This window comes from Accipiter gentilis, chromosome 23 (assembly GCF_929443795.1).
Source record: "Accipiter gentilis chromosome 23, bAccGen1.1, whole genome shotgun sequence".
NCBI classification, from domain to species: Eukaryota; Metazoa; Chordata; class Aves; order Accipitriformes; family Accipitridae; genus Astur; species Astur gentilis.
Genome location: NC_064902.1, coordinates 8,634,602 through 8,654,027, shown reverse-complemented (window position 1 = coordinate 8,654,027; position 19,426 = coordinate 8,634,602). Strand labels below are relative to the sequence as shown.

The 19,426-nt window shown below is 40.9% G+C and overlaps 1 protein-coding gene across 1 annotated transcript in view; it reads left to right on the top strand.

Annotated features, from left to right (window-relative positions):
• Positions 1-19,372, top strand: part of TKT (transketolase) — a 28,721-nt gene extending 9,349 nt beyond the window's left edge. Inside the window, exons 5-14 of the mRNA XM_049826048.1 lie at positions 488-679; positions 1,517-1,635; positions 3,383-3,576; positions 4,193-4,357; positions 5,634-5,790; positions 12,109-12,239; positions 13,584-13,667; positions 13,847-13,940; positions 15,900-16,022; positions 19,068-19,372. Of these exons, the coding sequence (XP_049682005.1) occupies positions 488-679; positions 1,517-1,635; positions 3,383-3,576; positions 4,193-4,357; positions 5,634-5,790; positions 12,109-12,239; positions 13,584-13,667; positions 13,847-13,940; positions 15,900-16,022; positions 19,068-19,255 (1,447 nt within the window). The 3' untranslated portion in view covers positions 19,256-19,372. The remainder of the gene's footprint in view (positions 1-487; positions 680-1,516; positions 1,636-3,382; positions 3,577-4,192; positions 4,358-5,633; positions 5,791-12,108; positions 12,240-13,583; positions 13,668-13,846; positions 13,941-15,899; positions 16,023-19,067) is intronic.
• The last annotated feature ends 54 nt before the right edge of the window (positions 19,373-19,426 follow it).

Genomic DNA, 19,426 nt, shown 5'->3' with positions numbered 1-19,426 from the left:
AAGTCATATCATGTTGGTTATCTTTTTCCTGATTCTGAATTTGGTTATGCAACGTGCTTTAATCTGTAGTTGAGTTCATCCCCAATTTATATGTTCCTGAAGTTAAATTATTGGTCGTCCTTCCAGAGAGTATATGGTAGGAATGAGGAAGCAGACAGTAACCTTTCGTGCATTGTTAGTGATCTTGCTGAGTCACAGTGACAGGATTTAATGGGCTTGTTCATTCAAGCCTTGCAAAAGCTTAAGACCTGATTTTTTTGAGACCAAGGTTTGAAAAAGAGTACAGTATTTCTCATCTTATTTTTTTCATGTGTAACAGCTTGAAAGTATTTTAATTTAATTTGTCTAAGGTTATCTGAGGTGAATGCATTGAGCAATGGGAGTTACATTTGGGAAAGACAAAGCAGCAAATTCTCACTATGAATTGTTAGAGGGGTTCTGCTTTTGATTTAATTGTGCTAATTTTTTTTTTAATTTCTACTTCTAGCTATCGAGTGTATTGTCTGCTTGGAGATGGAGAGTTATCTGAAGGGTCTGTTTGGGAGGCAATGGCCTTTGCTGGGTTTTACAAGCTTGATAATCTCGTTGCTATATTTGATGTTAACCGTCTTGGACAAAGTGACCCTGCCCCTCTGCAGCATCATGTTGAAATCTACCAGAAACGCTGTGAAGCCTTTGGGTATGTGATTGGAAGAAGTTCAGTATAGCCTCCAATTTGAAACTGTATGTTTTATTTGCATTTCAGAATTTTTCAAATGAGCTTTCAGCTCTAAAGGATACCATCACCAAGAAAGATGGCCTTTCATAATGCCTGATATTGGTTGTCGTTGTTATTAGTACAGCAGGAATATTAAAAGTGGCAGAATTTTTAGTTTAGAGGAAAAACAAAAGGTCTACTTACTCAGATAAATTTGTTAGAGTATCTTAAAGCAGTTTTTGTCACACTAAATACAGATTTTATAATGGTTTGTGTGACCAAATATACTGTCATAGCAAGTAGATCAGAAAAAAGGGCATGGAAACCATAACTCGTAAGAGAATTCTTTGTGTATTTGCTTTCATTTAGCTTAGAAATGTATATTTCTATGTAGATGCAAAAATCTGTGATAAACTGTCAGATACAATAGCAGCCATGTGAATTATGGTGGAGCATTTTTACTATTTTAATAAACTTTCATTGTCATTTTTTTTAATTGATTTCTAGATGTTTGATTTGCTCTTGTGATTAAAAATGGCTGTTATGTCTGAAGAAATGTAGGATAACTTAGTTATCTGTGGGCTGTGAATTTTACTAGTAGCTGTTAATCCCTCTGTGACTCATTTTGGTTTGTAAAAGAGGGACTGTGATATTTTGTGATCTGAAATTAATGCTAGTTCATGTTTCTGGCATACTTTGGGTCTCTTAAAATGACACTGCATTAGAATGAACTTAGTATTCATTATTGTTATTGCTAACTACCAAAGAGTGTCACATGATAAAACCCTTTAGAAACAGTTGATCTGTTTGTGTTCTTAGCTGGCATGCTATCATTGTTGATGGACACAGTGTGGAGGAACTTTGCAAAGCCTTTGGCCAGGCCAAACATCAGCCAACGGCTATCATTGCAAAGACTTTTAAAGGCAAAGGCATATCAGGTAATAAAACATTTATTGCTTTGCATGTATGTGTGTATATAATAATATGTACGTAGTGCAATAAAGATGCAATCATTAAAAAATACAGGAGTTTAATATGTCATACGTTAGAAAAAGGTTGGTATCCTATCAGCTTTTTTACTTGATCATACTACCATGCAAGCTGAAAACTCAGAGTTTTACCCTATTGGTTTTTTCCTTTGTTGCCTTTTCTTATGGAGGACATTAGATTGACACTTCATTGGAAGCAGGCAAAGATGCAGCTGTCAGTTCTTGACGTTATCCAGCCAGGCGTACTTCCATGTTGACTGGGCTTTTGCAGATCCCCAGTTGCAGAGCAGGATTTCCTCTGCTGTCAGCTGTACTCGAGTTATTATTCTTTAAAAAGTCTTTTCTAGTCTGGAAGATGGCTGGGGGCAGGAGGGAACGTTGGACTGTGTGACTTGGTCTTGAAAATTGCCCTAGCAAAAGAGGGGACCCATCTTGGCTTGCTCTTGATCCCTAGACTCACAGAGACTACTCTGAGAAGGGAGTAACTTTGTCACAGAAGCTCTCTTCTCCCTGTGTTGCAGATAACTGGGTGTGCTTATTACCAGCCAGGCAGTATAAATGCATAGAAAATGAGGAGGGATGCTGCATTTACAGTTTTGACAAAGCTGCATGAGACATGGTACATAAGCTACCTCGTCATACTAAGGTTATTTCATATGATCTGATGTGTAATTCATTGAGATACAGGATACAGTAGTCCATAGAAATTATTTCATAGGTTAGCAGCTGTTGGAATTTTGGAGTTCGTGGTGCCTCTAAGGTCCTTTTGTAGTTTTCACATGGTATGAAACTTACCTAAATGTCATTGTCAGGGGTCAGATGTGTAGGTACACATTTGAGCAATAAAATGCAGAAAGTCTTTCAAACTCTTTATACTTCTCAACAGTGTTAGTGCTAAGAAAATGCTTTTGGTTCTTGCAGGTGAGATGTGTGCTAGCTGTTGTATCCACAGAATGCAGTGAATGCATATCCAGTGTGTCAGGGGCTGCCATGATTCTGTTCAGCTACAGCTTTTAGCAGCACTCTGTAAATTTTTCTTCCTGACCAGATAAATGTTAGTAACAGGAGTCAATATCTTCATTCCTTTCCATTGAGTAAGGAAACAAAATTCATTATTCTTAGTGACTTACTCAGTGAAAAGCAGCATATCACCCAGAGAGGTAATTTTGCTGTTTGTGCTAGGTGCCCAAAGATAAGAGTCATCAGAATCTATTAAAATAAAGCTGTAAAACGTCAGGTCTTGTTTGAATTAGACAGCTTGGTTAACTGTTGTTTGAAACTTAGCTGAGTTTGTTTATTTAGGCCTAACTGTTGAAATTTCATGTTAATTGTTCACACTGATTTGCTGTTTACTTCTTGCCACACTTATGGACCAGGTCTTTTAGGTACCAATTTAAAAACTGTTTCAGTATTTGCTGGAAAAAATTCAGTACAATTCGATATATGCTGGAGTTTCATCACTGGTTTGGAATATATGGAATTTGACTACTTCTCTTATGTATTCAAACATGTCTGTCTTAATGTAACTGAATACCATTGTAGTTGTTTACAGTAGCAATAATAAGGAAGTTCTTCCTTGGAAGACTACACTAGACTGTCATACTCCACTGCACTTTTATCTGGGTAAAATCTGCAGCTAAAAACTTAAATAGTTTTTATATTTTTCTTATTTGTAATGTGGTTTTTAAATACACAGGTGTTGAAGATAAGGAAAGCTGGCATGGAAAGCCCCTTCCAAAAAACATGGCTGAACAAGTCATTCAGGAAATAGATGACAAAATCCAAAATAAGAAAAAGCTTTCTCCAGCCCTTCCAGAAGAAGATGCACCTGTAGTAAATATTAGAAATATTAAGATGCCATCACCACCAACTTACAAAGTGGGAGAAAAGGTACTCCCCTCCTTTGTCACTGTTTGTCAGATATCTTTGAAGTGTGAGACTGCTTAACGGATGGCAGGAGGTTTTGTGTTATCTCTTGCTACGATTTCAACTACCCACCTCTACTCTCCTATTTTGAGTATCCTGCAAAACACCTACCTCTGTGCTGTGACACAGACATTCAACTCAGTGGGTATTGAAAGTATATATTAAAATATCAAGACTCAAATCACTCTTCTTCATTTTGTGATCATTATCAATTATCCAAACTATTTTATGTGTATTTAAAATTAAAGATACTCAATGAGGTTCAGTGAATTTCCATGTTTGGAAACCAAGGTTTTCAAAATTTCCTAGCTGGATTGGTAGGGAGTTGCTGATTTCAGCACAGATGTGTGTCCTGATGCTTCACTGTATTTTTCCTTTTTTATTTACTCTTCTGTGTGTCAGTGTTCTCATATGTACTTTTGGTACTGCTAACATTTAAAATGTTTCTGGTTGTGTTTTGGGGTTTGTTTTTTTTTTAGTTGTATGTGCATGCACTCATGGAAAAACAAGAAAATGGGGGAAAAAAAAGCTCCTAGAAACATAAAATTATAACAGTACTGCTATATTTTTCTTTTCCTAGTGGGCTACCCGCAAAGCTTATGGTGTTGCACTTGCAAAACTGGGCCATGCTAATGATCGAGTGATTGCTTTGGATGGAGACACAAAGAACTCCACCTTCTCAGAGCTTTTTAAGAAAGAACATCCGAATCGCTACATTGAATGCTACATTGCTGAACAGAACATGGTAACTGGTCTCTTGGTTGTATGAAATACTGATACTGCACAACAGGGTCTGAGACCATTCAGTCTGAGTCTTCAGAGAGTGGGGTTTTAATACTTGTTTTTCATATGTGTATTCATGGATATTTAATTTGACTTGTTCACTTCTTAGGGAAAAACTAGACTATGGCAAAAGCTTACAAATATAATACAACAGGAGTGCTTCTAATCATTGTTTCCTAAATCCACCTCTTTTTTTCTTTTTATTTTTGTGGTCATATTGTCTGCGTTTCAGCAGAACACAAGGACATGGCAACATGTAAACAACAGTAATACTTTCCACAGTGTGATTAGTAGAGATTTAACTCTGAAAAGACTTTTCAGGTGGTTTTTTTTTCTTCACAAGAAATGGAATGTCACAATGTGACAATGAGTTCTACACTAGACTGTGGGGTATAAAGATGGGGACAGAGAAACAGTTAATAAATTTAGCCTGATGACACTTGTACAGAAAGGACTAAAATAATTTGATAACTCATCTGTTTGAGTCTTTGGTTGCCACCTGTATGGGTTCACTGAAGCACATGAAATTAAAGACACAAATTCAGGCAGAAATTTGTTGTCTTTAATGATTTATAACCAAAGAACCCATGGGCTGTCTCTTGTAAATTTTACACTAGGGCAGTTTCTTGAGCTTGAGTCAGGCATTTTGGATTTACATCAGCTTAGGAGAAATTTGCCACAAAGAGCAGAACAATTTCTGTATAAAATAAATGTATGGAGTAAATGTAGCAGTAAACAATTTAAGGACCTTGTTCTAATTTCCATCTTGCTGAAGAAGGGCCCTTTTAGTAAATACCAGTCCAAATAACACAGGTAAATCCATTCCCATTTAGTATGATAATTTTTGTCTGCTGGAGATAGTAAAACCATGTCCTTTGGACTGAAAGTGTAAGCCTTTGATCCAGGAAAAGAAAGAGGGGGATAAGTCTTAAAACTCTGTGAATGGCTGCTTGGAGCAGATAAAGAAAAGAAGCTGCCAATAAGGATCAACAACAACAGCTAGCAGTTGAGGCAAGGAGCAGATGAGATGCTGGAGGATAGATACTGGGTGAGTGAGTTGCCTCCTTTTCTTTTTTGGAAAGGCCAAGAATTAGGAGCAGGACTGGACAGAGATCTTTTTTTATCTGCATTGAAAGCTTTTTGCTAAAGTTTTGCAGTAGGAAGTTCCACAGATGATCTCTTGGAAACAATTGACAAATGAGGAATTCACTGTTCTTGTACAATCTCCCTCTTTCCAGGTTAGCATTGCAGTTGGTTGTGCCACTCGTGACAGAACTGTTGCTTTTGCCAGCACCTTTGCTACTTTCTTCACACGGGCGTTTGACCAGATCCGTATGGCTGCCATCTCCGAGAGTAACATCAATCTCTGTGGGTCACACTGCGGTGTTTCTATTGGTAAGGGCAGCCTTGACTTATTGGTCAGCAGTTCCTATCCCTTTAGTGATAAGTGTCTGGCAGTCAAACTGATAATGCTTTGTGGAGACAATCAGTAATATAGCTGTGATGGTATAACAGTGGCACTGTTTATAGGAAGAAGTCATATTTGCAGTTTTATCAGACATGTATTTGAAAAGAATGAGAAAGATTTTAAGCCTTCATCAGCTTGTCTGCTTTTTTTCTCTTTTATTAGTTCGGCCTTATTAAATAGGACTTTTCCCTTCTACTCTACAAGCATAGAGTGATATAAAGGGATTGGATTGAAAGTGAGGAACTTAGGTTCCTTTCCATCTCTGCAGTTGACGTCCTCTGTGATAAGGATAGTCTTGTGCTTACTGTAGCTTTGTTTCCCAGTCCCTAAAATGAGAAACTAATGATACTTATTCTTGCACAGATGCTCTTGTCCACCAATCTAGAAAACACTTTATAAGGAATAAATATTTTTGTTTTATTATGCCTTTGAAGGTCACTGATTTGGAATAATTGCTTCAACTTACCTCAGTATTTCTTACTACTAGAGCAGTTAATGTGTTGATTAAAAAACCCAGAAACCTCAAAGTACTAATTAAACTGTGAAGATGTTATGCAATTCTATTCTATCATAGAATCATAGAATAGTTTGGGTTGGAAGGGACCTTTAAAGATCATCTAGTCCAACCCCCCCTGCAATGAGCAGGGACATCTTCAACTAGATCAGGTTGCTCAGACCCCTGTCCAACCTGACCTTGAATATTTCCAGGGATGGGGCGTCTACCACCTGTCTGGGCAACCTGTTCCAGTGTTTAACCATCTTCATTGTAAAAAATGTCATCTTTATATCTAGTCTAAATCTACCCCCTTTCAGTTTAAAACCATTACCCCTTGTCCTATCACAACAGGCTCTACTAAAACATTTGTCCCTGTCTTTCTTAAAAGCCCCCTTTAAGTACTAGACGTCCGCAATAAGGTTGCCCTGAAGCCTACGCTTCTCCAGGGTGAATAACGCCAACTCTTTCAGCCTGTTCTCATAGGAGACGTGTTCCATGCCTCTGATCATTTCTGTGGCCTTCCTCTGGACCACTCCAACAGGTCCATGTCTTTCCTGTGCTGAGGGCTCCAGAGCTGAATGCAGTACTCCAGGTGGGGTCTCACCAGAGCAGAATAGAGGGGCAAGAATCGCCTCCCTCGACCTGCTGGCCACACTTCTTTTGATGCAGCCCAGGATACAGTTGGCCTTCTGGGCTGCGATTGCACATTGTTAGCTCATGTCCAGCTTTTCATCCACCAGTACCCCCAAATCTTTCTCCACAGGGTTGTTCTCTATCCCTTCATCCCCCAGCCTGTATTGATACCACAGGTTGCTCCAACCCATGTGCAGGACCTTGCACTTGGCCTTGTTAAACGTCATGAGGTTCACATGGGCCCTCTAGATGGCATTCCGTCCCTCAGCTGTGTCAGCCACACCAAGCTGAGGCTTGGTGTCATCTGTGAACTTGCTGAGGGTGCACTTGATCCCACTGTCTGTGTCACTGAAGATATTAAACAGCACTGGTCCCAGTATGGACCCCTGAGGGACACCACTTGTCACAAATCTCTATCTGGACATCGAGCATATCTCTCCAGTTTGGAGAGAAGGATGTTGTGGGAGACTGTGTGAAAGGCCTTACAGAAGTCCAGATAGATGACATCCATAGCTCTTCCCTTGTCCACTGATGTAGTTTACTCCATCATAGCAGGCCACTAGGTTGGTCAGGCAGGACTTGTCCTTGGTGAAGCTATGCTGGCTGTCTCAGTTCACCTGCCTGTCCTCCATGTGCCGTAGCATAGCTTCTAGGAGGATCTGTTCCATGATCTTCCTAGGCACAGCGGTAAGGTTGACAGGTTGGTAGTTCCTAGGGTCCTCCTTTCTACCCTTTTTAAAAATGGGTGTAGTGTTTTCTTTTTCCACTCACCAGGGACTTCACCTGACTGCCATGACTTTTCAGATATTATGGAGAGTGGCTTGGCAACTACATCAGCCAATTCCCTCAGGGCTCTGGGATGCATCTTGTCAGGTCGCATAGATTTATGTATGTTCATGTTTCTCAGGTGGTCACAAAGCTGATCTTCTCTTACAGTGGGAGGGACTTTGCTCCCCCAGTCCCCATCTTGTGCTCCATCCACTTCAAGAGGTGTGGGAAGAGAGATTGCCAGTGAAGACTGAGGCAAAAAAGTTGTTGAGTACCTCAGCCTTCTCCTTGTCTGTTGTTACCAGTTTGCTAGTCTTGCTCACTGAGGGACTATGCTTTCTTTGACCTTCCTTTTCTGGCTGACATATCTGTAGAAGCCCTTATTATTCTTTGCATCCTTTGCCAAGTTCAGCTCCAGCTGGGCCTTGGCCTTCCTGACCCCATCCCTACACTACCAAGTAGTGTCCATGTACTCTTCCCAGGATACCTGTCCCTGCTTCCACTGCCTGTGCATTTCATTCTTGCCTTTTAGTTTAATCAGTGGGTCTTGACTCATCCATGCTGGTCTCTTTCCTTCCTTTTCTGGTTTCTTACACCTGGGGATCGAGAGCTAGTGCAGTCTATGGGAAGTGTCCTTAAAGATCTACCAGCTCTGTTCTGCTCCCTCGTCCCTGGCAGGTTCCCAGAGGTCCTGTTGGCTAACTCCTCGAAGAGCTGGAATTTTGCTTTCCTAAAATTCAGGGTACTGACTTTGCTCTTCATCTGACCCTTATCCCTCAGGACTGCGAACTTCACCAGTGCATGATGATTGCAGCCCGGGCTGTCTCCAGTCTTGACATCACTGATTAGCTCACTTGTGTTGGTGACCAACAGGTCCAGTATTGCATCCCCTCTGGTAGCACTGTCTATTACCTGGCTTAAGAAGTTATCCTCAATGCATTCCAGGAGTCTCCTGGATTGCCTACAGCTTGCTGTGCTACTTTTCCAGCAGATGTCAGGGTGGTTGAAGTCCCCCAGCAGGACAAGAGCCTATGATAGTGCTGCCTCCTGTAGCTGGAGTAAGAAGGCTTTGTCAATAGGCTCTTCTTGATCAGGCGGCCTGTACTAGACACCAACCACAAGATTCCCTTTGTTGCCTTGGTCTCTGGTTCTTACCCATAAACTTTCAACCTGCGCATGGCTATTCTTCAGAGACAGCTCTTCACACTCTATTCATTTCTTGACGTAGAGGGCAACGCTTCCGCCCTTCCTTCCTTGCCTGTCCCTTCTTAACAGCCTGTAGCCATTGATAGCTGCAATCCAGTCATGGGATTTGTCCCACCAAGTTTCAGTAATGACAACTAGGTCGTAGCTTTCTAGCAGCATGGTGGCTTCCAGCTCCTCCTGTTTGTTGCCCATGCTGCTTGCATTGGTATAGAGGCACTTCAGCTGGGCTGTCAGCCATGTCACCTTCTTAGAGGAACACCCTTTAACTCCTTTGAGGTATTTCACTGCTGTTTCCCTCTTGGCTCCTGTTACCTCCAGAGCCCCTGGCTCCTCTCTGTAAGACTTAGTGTGCTGCAGTGTAGCCAGCACATCTCAGAGCAACAGGCTGAAAGGTCCTCACTAGCGTTACCTTCTCTGGTCTTTGCTTCACAAAATAACTGTTTGATACATGTCGGATCATATTGGGTTTTGAATTTGGTTTGAGGGAGAGAAGGGAGTTTTGTGGGTTTTTTAATGAAATGCATAGACATCACCCATGAAAACAGGAGCAGACTTGCATACCAAGAAGGAAAATGCCAGTAGACATTCATGCTTGAAAAACCTCTAGGTATTTATAAGGGAAAAGAAAGAGAGGGAGAGCTGACAGGGGTAGTAAATTAAGGCTCTCTGCATCCATCAACTTTTCAGTTGATTTAATAGTTTTGGCTAACAGTATGGTTTGGAGGAGGGTTGGGTTTTTTTGTTTAAAGCAAAATAGTAAGTTTGACCTGTAATATTGGCAAAGATTTAAAGATGCTTCATAAACGTGTGTAGTCTCATCCAGAACCGCAAACTTAACTTGCAGCAGTATAGAGTATGCTTTAGTAGTGGAGACTGAGTATATCAGATTATGGCTTGTATATGTCATTAAGGGAGGGATTCTATTACAATCCTCTTTTCTTTTTAAAATCAGTCCTCTCACCTCATCGCAGTGTAGTTCAATCCAGTTTAAGTCTTTTAGCAAGCAGCAAAGGGTGTTGGTGTAAAAGCCAATTAGCTTTGGTCTTTGCTCATTTAAGAAGATAAAACTCCTTTGGGTTACCTGAATTGTCTCCTAGAACCACACTTCCAAGTTTCAATTTTCAGCACTTGAAATGTTCTGCTGGGAGCTGTGATTGTGAAGTGCATATTTAGATTTATAAATTTGTTTGAGTTACAAATCTGATTCAGGCCTCAACTCTTGATTTTCAAAAAAGAATTTGAACCCAAAGTTTTCCAACTGAGTTCTAAAAGAAAGTAATTCAGAGAAATCCTTTAGCAGGTAGAAAATTCAATTTTAAATGGAAGGGTATGAATTAGTTGTACTTCCTATTAGAACTTTGGGCCTGCATGAAATTCAGACTCCTAACTGGATCTGTGGTGAAAATTGAAGTTTTATGTATGCAGTTCTAGGTAGACCTGGGCTTCTGCTGCATTAAAATTTGGACCTGTTAAATTTATCAGAAATAACTATCACAGTGACCTTCTGAACTTGTACTAAGTTCACTCCTAGACCAATAGTTGCTGATGGACCAAAGCATCTAATGAAATACATTTAATATGTTTTCAAGGTTGTAAGAGTATAATGGAAAATTTGTATTTTCCAAACTGAACATATAGGGAAAGAAATCATAGTGTACATGTGTCAAAAATAGAAATATCAGTTGTTTCAACAATAATTTTTATATTCTAGACATTTGATATGGTTCGTATTAAGCACTCACATTTTTTTATTAAGCTATAAGTGAAGGTTTTGCAGATGTAATTGAAAATTACTCTTTTGATCTGCGTTACTCTAAAACCACGTAAATCAGGATTTTCGTAAAGATGCATTTGGGGCTGAACTCAACTTAGTGCTAGTCTGTAAATTACTAGTATGAGCTGTGAATGCTGGTATTTTTGGCACCATGTTAGCAAAAGTAGGACAAGCATGAGTACTCTCTTTAACTTGGGTAAGATTCTGATTCATGTACCTGTTAATTTTGTTCATAATTTCACTTTTCTTCTATGTATACATTGTGTGGGTGCATTTTATGCCCACTGAGATCCCACTTGTTCAGTCAGAGTCCATACAGATTTAGAAACTATGATGTTGAGAATCTTTTTCAAGTCATGACTGAAAGCCAAGACACTCTCTTTTCATGGTTCGTGGTTACTTTATTAGTAATGTATAGTGGCAGAGTTCAATGATTGATTTCTTTAACATGTTTAAAGTTCTTCAGAGTTTTGTGCTGCTCTTATGAAAATACCCTCCTCCTTCCTCGTGAACTCGTCCTTCTTGAGTAACAGGTAGTGGGTGCATGTGGGAAGACTTATTGCCCTGCTTCTCCTCTGCAGGCTGTGACATGACTGGATTCAAAATTCTTTGCATGGTTAGTTTGGAACAGGGCCATTCCCAAAGCACCGTTACATAAGGTCAATGGGGGTGGGGGTTGTTGTGGTGGTTGTTTCTTTAATTATGGAAAATCATGGCACATGTTCTGGCTAACAATTCTTTTTTATAGATCTGTAGTTTATGCCATAAGGCACTTGAGTTGTTAAATTAACAACACAGATGCCCTATTGCTCTTTAAAAGACTTTTTATAGTATTGAAAAATACATACCCTTCATTTAATCTTGAGGTGAGCCTAAGAATTTGAGAGTAGTTGTACCAAGTGCACACTCCATTTCTGATGGAACACATGCAATTCTCCTTTCACATTTCCAGCAGTTTAAATCTAGAGGAACACTATAGAAAAGTATAAATTTTGCTCGTGCAGCCTCAGTACATGTAAATCTGAAGATGCTCAGATATCTTATGACCCTCTTTCTGTATCTGTACCCTTCCTGCTTTGGTTGTCTTCCTTTTGTGTTGTTTTATTGTTATACTTTATTTTCTATTTTTTCTTTTTAACCCCAGTTCTCTTTCTTTTTAGTCTCTTTCTATCTGTATTTACTGTTTAGATGGTTCCAAGTTTAAGGAGAAGATGATTCTTTTCTCAAGCAGGTAGACTTGCATGTCCTGTGTGTGCCTGATTTTATACTTTCTTTTTTTTTCTGGTTTACATTGAACCTCACTGCTATATTGAGTGATTGTCAAAAATGTGCATTTACTCTTTTGTAACCCTGGTTTAATTCTTTTAGGTGAAGATGGGCCATCTCAGATGGGACTGGAGGATCTGTGCATGTTCCGGGCTGTTCCCAATGCCACTGTGTTTTACCCTAGCGATGCTGTAGCCACTGAAAAAGCAGTGGAAATAGCTGCCAACACCAAGGTTTGCATCGTGGTATTTCTGAGCCAGAAAATAATTTTTTTTATTTTTATTTTTTTTACTACTTTTGTTGCTTCTGGCATGTTTCTTGCATGTCTCTACCCACATAAATTCTTTCAAAGATTCCAGCATGGCAGTGGGATGTTTTCTTTGCATGGAAAGGTTGCAGACATTCTGTCCAGGCTAGTGCAGAATGAACAGTCTGGAATGCTGTGGGCCAGATTTGGGGAGATGTAAATGATTACACAGCAATTGCAGTTTGGGTCTAAACTGGCTCAGAAATAAGGGCGAGTGTAACTCTTGTTGGTCTTTAGCAAACTTACAGAAAGTACACTCTTAGTATGATATCTCTGGGGTCAAAATTGAAGCTGGATATGGAAAGATAAATTTATCTTGAGGATTTTGATCATCAAGTGCCTGTACGTGAAAGCTCAGGAGTCAGGTCCTCAATTAGTCTAAGACAGTCTACATCTTTGGGAGATACTGAGAGCCAGTGCTTACTGTAGTTGACAGTCTCACTGGTCATCTTTTGCTCCTCTGTTGCCAATGATGGATTGCAGTTAAATTGGACTGTGACTAAGATTTCCCATGTGGCTGTGACAGTTTCTGATCTCTCTTACCTTCAGCTAATTTGACATAGTAATGGTCAAATGTCATTGGTAGGATTGGGTTGGATCATCTCCTTGATTGGTGGTACTTTAGGCTGCCATAGGAGTTTACCTTGAGAAAGGAGCAAATAATCTGAAAACTTTCAATCTTGCTAGTACAGCTTTTAAGTGAAGGAGTGTGGAAATTTGGTGTGTACAAATGTGATGTAGTTTGTGAAAAAAAGATGGCGGGAGGGGAAGGAGTGTGAGGTAATATGAAAGAGATTAGATAAGTACTGGTTTGTTACTTCTTTTGGAAGGGCATCTGAACATTAACTGATGGAAAGCATTTTTCCTTCCTTTCAGCTGAGCATTTCTTCTATTCCTTTAAAGTTACTAGTGCAAAATTTGCACGTGTATGACAAAGTTATAAGATTCTAATTAACTCAAGTAGGACTTTCCATTTCCACAAGAGAAGAAAAGAGAAATAAAGATCTTGAAATCAGAAAGAAAATTGTGACTTATCAGCATGCTCTGAGAAGAGGTTAACTGTATTATGATGTCTGGAACAACCAGCTATTGAAAAAGGACTAATGGGGGTGGGGGGAGTTTACTCGGTAGAACCAGAAATAACATAGAAGGGTGAAAACCAGACAAACAGAAAAAGTCATTTTGCTGTATTTTTTTCATAGGGTTTACAAACTAGAATGTCAACACCTTTCTGGTTTTGTAACTTATAACATGTTTACTTCGGAAACAGGGCATTTGTTTCATAAGAACCAGTCGTCCTGAAAATCCTGTCATTTACAACAACAATGAGGACTTCCATATTGGACAGGCAAAGGTAAATATTGCCCAGATAAACAGAATCTGAAAAAATATGCAAAGTCCCTCTTGTAAAAGCCCTTTTCCCTCTAAAGCATTCCAATGCTAAAGATTTGATCTTTTTAATAAAATCTCCAGAAATGTTAGAAATATCAGTAAGATTTATTGTTAAAAATACATGGAAACATTTTCTTGCAGCTGGTTCTGAAGAGTAAGGATGACCAAGTGACTGTGATTGGAGCAGGAGTCACTCTGCATGAGGCTCTGGCTGCAGCAGAGCAGCTGAGAAAAGGTGATCAGATTATGGGTTTGACTTTTTTTCTCCTTTTTTATCATTTAACACAGCAAATAAATCAATGCCACTCAGCCTAACTGCTCACCCTTTGTGCTGGTAAACATTAATTAAAATGCTACAGACATCTAGTCACTTGTTAAGCTGATACAGTGCAACATAGTATATATCTGCCAATCTTGCCTGAGTATGTTTTAGTTAGGTTAGCAGCATTAGTAGCCATGAAAATTGCCAAACTGATCTGATCAAAGTTTGCTTAGAACTGCTAATCTGTCTGAAAGTGCCCTGTAGGCATAACCTTAGAGGAAGTGTGTAAGATGCAGGAGTGATCCTTCCCTGGCATATTGTCTGGGTGGGCTAGGGTGCCAACACTAATAGAGTGCAATCAGGCTGGGGCCAGTTAACAAAATACAGATTGTCAGCTGAGCTACTGCAACTGTGTGTGCTCTTGCACAATGCTGTTGATATGCAGCGCCTTTGTGTAGATATGGTTCACTGCTAACTTGTTTTTTTGAATGAATCTATCAACTTTTAACTAGCACGGGAGGCAATAATTCTATGATAGTGCTCAAATGCACTGACGTCTCACAGTAAAGATAAAAATCCTCCAGTGAAATAAGAATAGAAAGAAACCATCAAAAATCCATCTGTGAGTCAGTAGCATGTGCCCAGGAAGAAATAATGAATAGTAAGAGATAATGCAATTAATGCTGCCCATGGCTTATGGGTAGCTTTGTATGCTGTATCTAGGTGGACAGATATTTTGTCATGACCTTGAGCCATCAGTCTCAGGACATTTTGAAAGTTGTATTTTCAGAACTATTGTTTTTTTTCTGCATTTATCATGCTTTGCAATGCTCTGCTGATCTTGGAAGTGTGAATAACCAGCTATGGAGAGATAATCCCATAGTATAGAGGCAGTGTCTAATACCTAAAATATATTTGCTACTAAAGAGCCTTCAGTCACAAAACTGTCAGCATTAACATAGTGCTTCTTTATGTATGATAAGAGTTGACTCAGTGTTCAGCTAGCCAAGATCAGACAAAACCTCATGTAATTTGCTATTCTTTATAAACAATTGCCATTTGTACATAGCGTTAACAAGTGATCTGAGCCTGCCTTACGATGACAGGACAAATTCTGGTTTTGATGCCAACCTTAAGGGTGCCGTGATCAGGGCTGGTGCAAGTCAGACAGACATACCTGGTAGGTGGGCATCCTGCAATGAAGAATTCAGAATCATAGAATAGTGTGGGTTGGAAGGGACCTTTAAATATTACCTAGTTCCACATCCTAGGTTGCTCAAAGCCCCATCCAACCTGGCCTTGAACACTGCCAGGGATGGTGCATCCATAAACTCTCTGGGCAACCTGTTCCAGTGCCTCACCACTCTCACAGTAAAGAACTTCTTCCTTACATCTAAGCTAAATCTACCCTCTTTCAGTTTAAAACCATTACCCCTTGTCCTATCACTACATGCCCTTGTAAAAAGTCCCTCTCCAGGGAACGTCTACAGACCAAAGAAGCAGGAGACATTTGCGCTTGGGTTGACAATAAAGTTAAAGGCAAAATAAAGGTCTGGTAAAAAAATCATGATTGACAGTCTGAATAAGAAGGATTTCCCGATGATTAGATTCTGCTCTTACCTGTGGGAGGACCAGTTAGATTACTGTTTTGCTGATGGGCACTCCTAGTGACCTTGAGTGACTTATCCAAGGCTTTTCTGCCTCAAGTGTTTTGTCTGTGGCATGGATGGATATTACTATGTCACAAAGTGCGTGAAGAAAGAATGCATACAAAAATTAGGGTTGGCTGGGTTCCATGGTAGACAAGCCATAGGTACAGATACCTGATAGTTAGTGTAGACAGTTGTCATAATGGCTCTAAAAGATGTAGCACTTAAATTGTCTTGCATTTTCCAAATTCATGTGGCAAATAATTTCATTCTATTTCTGCAGAAAAAATATTCATCCGTGTGATTGATCCCTTCACTATAAAGCCCCTGGATAAGAAGACAATACTTGAAAATGCAAGAGCGACCAAGGGCAGAATCATCACTGTTGAGGACCATTACCATGAAGGTGAGCTGGGTCCAGGAGGTCACAGCCCACACAGTTGTTCCCCAGGGATTGGGAGCTCACAGCTTTTCCAGACCTGAGAGAGAAGTATGGGACCTGATGCTGTCATTCAGTTAAAGCAAAAGAGAGGGGTTAGCCTTTTATATTGCTGTTATGATTATAAGATGACACTGAGGGTTGAAAGTTTCCTAAGATATAATGGGTTAATCAGGGCTGCCTTTCTGATTAACTTGGCCTTGGGTGCCCTTCTGTATGCTTGGTCCAAGTGAAGTCTTGATTCATTTGTGCCGAGTGAAATTGTGAATTTCTGCTGTGGTGCAGTGATTCTGCACACAATGTTCTCAGAATGGCTTCTCCCTGTGTCCAAAAGCTTGATTCCAGGCTGCTTGAAGTCAAGTGGTTTTGGCAGTTTCCACCATCACTCTGAGATAAATTCCTCCTTCTGCTACAAAATTGCAGATCGGGGCCTATGAAGAGCCAGACCACTTTGCATTCTCACTGGACTCTTCTTTTGTTCCTTCATTTCACCTGCTTACAGGCCATTTTAGAATCTGTGGCTGGTATATTGTAGTGTTCTTAAGCTAGGGTAAAAAGTGCATGATGCATGCAAGAAGGAATTTCTAAGGTGATTCCCAAGTAAATTTTAAGATAAAAAGCTTCTTGGGAGAAGTGGAGTAGTCTCTATAAGACTCCCCCAGCTTCTGTGCCAGGATTTTGTTTAGAATCATAGAATCATTTAGGTTGGAAAAGACCCTTAAGATCATCAAGTCCAACCATTAACCTAGCACTGCCAAGTCCACCACTAAACCATGTCCCTAAGTGCCATGTCTCCACATCTTTTAAATACATCCAGGGATGGTGACTCAACTGCTTCCCTGGGCAGCCTGTTCCAGTGCTTGATAACCCTTCTGGTGAAGAAATTTTTCCTAATATCCAATCTAAACCTCCCCTGGTGCAATGTGAGGCCATTCCCTCTTGTCCTATCACTTGTTACTTGGGAAAAGGCATCAACACCCACCTCACTACAACCTCCTTTCAGGTAGTTGTAGAGAGCGATAAGGTCTTCCCTCAGCCTCCTTTTCTCCATGCTGAACAACCCCAGTTCCCTCAGCCGCTCCTCATAAGACTTGTTCTCTAGACCCTTCACCAGCTTTGTTGCCCTTCTCTGAACACACTCCAGCACCTCAATGTCTTTCCTGTAGTGAGGGGCCCAAAACTGAACACAGGACTCGAGGTGCAGCATCACCAGTGCCGAATACAGGAGAACAATCTTCCCTGCTCCTGCTGGCCACACTATTTCTGATGCAGGCCAGGATGCCATTGGCCTTCTTGGCCACCTGGGCACGCTGCCGGCTCATATTCAGCCGGCTGTCAGCCAGCACCCCCAGGTCCTTTACGACCAGGCAGCCTCCAGCTACTCTTCCCCAAGCCTGCAGCGCTGCATGGGGTTGTTGTGACCGAAGTGCAGGACCCGGCACTTGGCCTTGTTGAACCTCATACAGTTGGCCTCGGCCCATCAGTCCAGCCTGTCCAGATCCCTCTGTAGAGCCTTCCCACCCTCAAGCAGGTCAACACTGATGCCCAGCTTCATGTCATCTGCAAACTTGCTGAGGGTGCACTCAATCCCCACATCCAGATCATTGATAAATATTAAACAGAACTGGCCCCAGTACTGAGCCCTGGGGAACACCACTTGTGACCGGCCTCCAGCTGAAGTTAACTCCATAACCTGCTGCCGCTTGTTCTCTGACATGTCTTGTTTGCACAGGTTCTCAGGGGCTTGCCTGTGCAAACATGTCCTGTGAAGATGAGACCATATGCAAACAGAGAGCACCTGTTGTGAATTGCATGTCAGGCTTGCCCCTTTTTAGGGGAGATGGAGAAATCAGCAAAGGGGCAGCTGTGAACTGCGGCATTAGTAGATACTGTAGATATCTACTAATAGAAATTAGTAGATATTATGAGATTATCCTATTTTAAGGTGAAACATCACTCTTGCCAGGTATCTGAAGTGATCTGGTATTACCGTAAGTGCTGGTTACGCCATACTCTTGTTCCAGACTGTGGATGGTGATAGCATCCCTGAGCCTCATCATTTTCTAGTTTATTTTTCAACTCTGGACAAATCTTTTTCTGCTGCTTTGCGAGACGGCAAAATCATCACAGTCTGAGGTGATGAACATGTGATTTACACTGGCACAGCTTTTGCTGTGTGATACAATCAAGGAAGGTCAAGTGTACACGCATCACAAGCCTGAATGCATTGCAAGGCCACATCAGGCTGATCTTACCAGCTGCATCCGTGGAGGTGCCTCTGGCTGGAGGCTAAGTTTGACTGGTTAAATCCCATCGTGCCCGGAGCTGTGAAAAGCCCTGCATTCATGGATACGCCCTAACTGAAGTGCAGCACCAAGGTGTCTCTCCTCTCAGGTCTCAGAGTTCTTGACACCAGTCCTGTTTTCTTCTTCCCTAGTACTCCTGCTTCCAGCGTCTAACTGCTGCCACACAGTTCCCTGTTGTGTCCTTTGTCCCTGTGACTGACAGTGATTCAGTCTGAGCTGAGCTCTAAGCAAAGGTTGTGAATATATTACATAACTCAGAGAGGGACCTAGCGGCATCTACAGGCATTGCGAAAAGATGGAGATCTTAAATGCTGTTGAGATTGGTGGGAGTTGACTTTCTGCACATTAAGTACGATTGTAAATACTCCTCAGTCTAAATATATTTTTAAACCTGGCTCTCGGTGGCTGATGCTGAATTGGTGAGGGCTTTCTGACAGTTCTGTGCCCTTTAGGGGTATATGTTTCTTACTGCCAGTTTGTAAGTACTTCAGAAACGTCGGGCTGGTTGTCCTCAGAATGGCTTTGAAATAGGGAATTGTTTTCATTTCACAAATGGGCAACTCAGACATATATTGTGATCAGTGTTTCTTATAAGCATGTGATTTGGGGATTTAACTTACAGGGACCTTTGGATCAGATATACATGCAATCTATATGTTGCCTGTTGAAGCGTACAGATGTATGTTGTGTTTGAATTTTTTCATAGGTGGCATTGGAGAAGCAGTGTGCGCTGCTGTAGTGGGTGAGCCTGGTATCACAGTCAGTCGCTTGGCTGTGTCTCATGTACCACGAAGCGGGAAGTCAGCTGAGCTCCTGAAGATGTTTGGCATTGATAAAGATGCCATTGTGCAAGCTGTTAAGGTGGCAGTGTCCAAATCAAGAAATGCGGAGTAGTTTGAAGCATCTTGTGCTGTGTTACAGAAAAGCAGTGTTCAGAGAAGTACTGTAAGTTTAAGGCAGGCAAAGGTGCTTTATGTAGAGAGTTCTAATAAAAATACCAGCTTAAAAAACCTTCTGGTTTTTAATCTCTTTTTTTCTCTGTGGGGTTTTGTGTAGCGGGGTAAC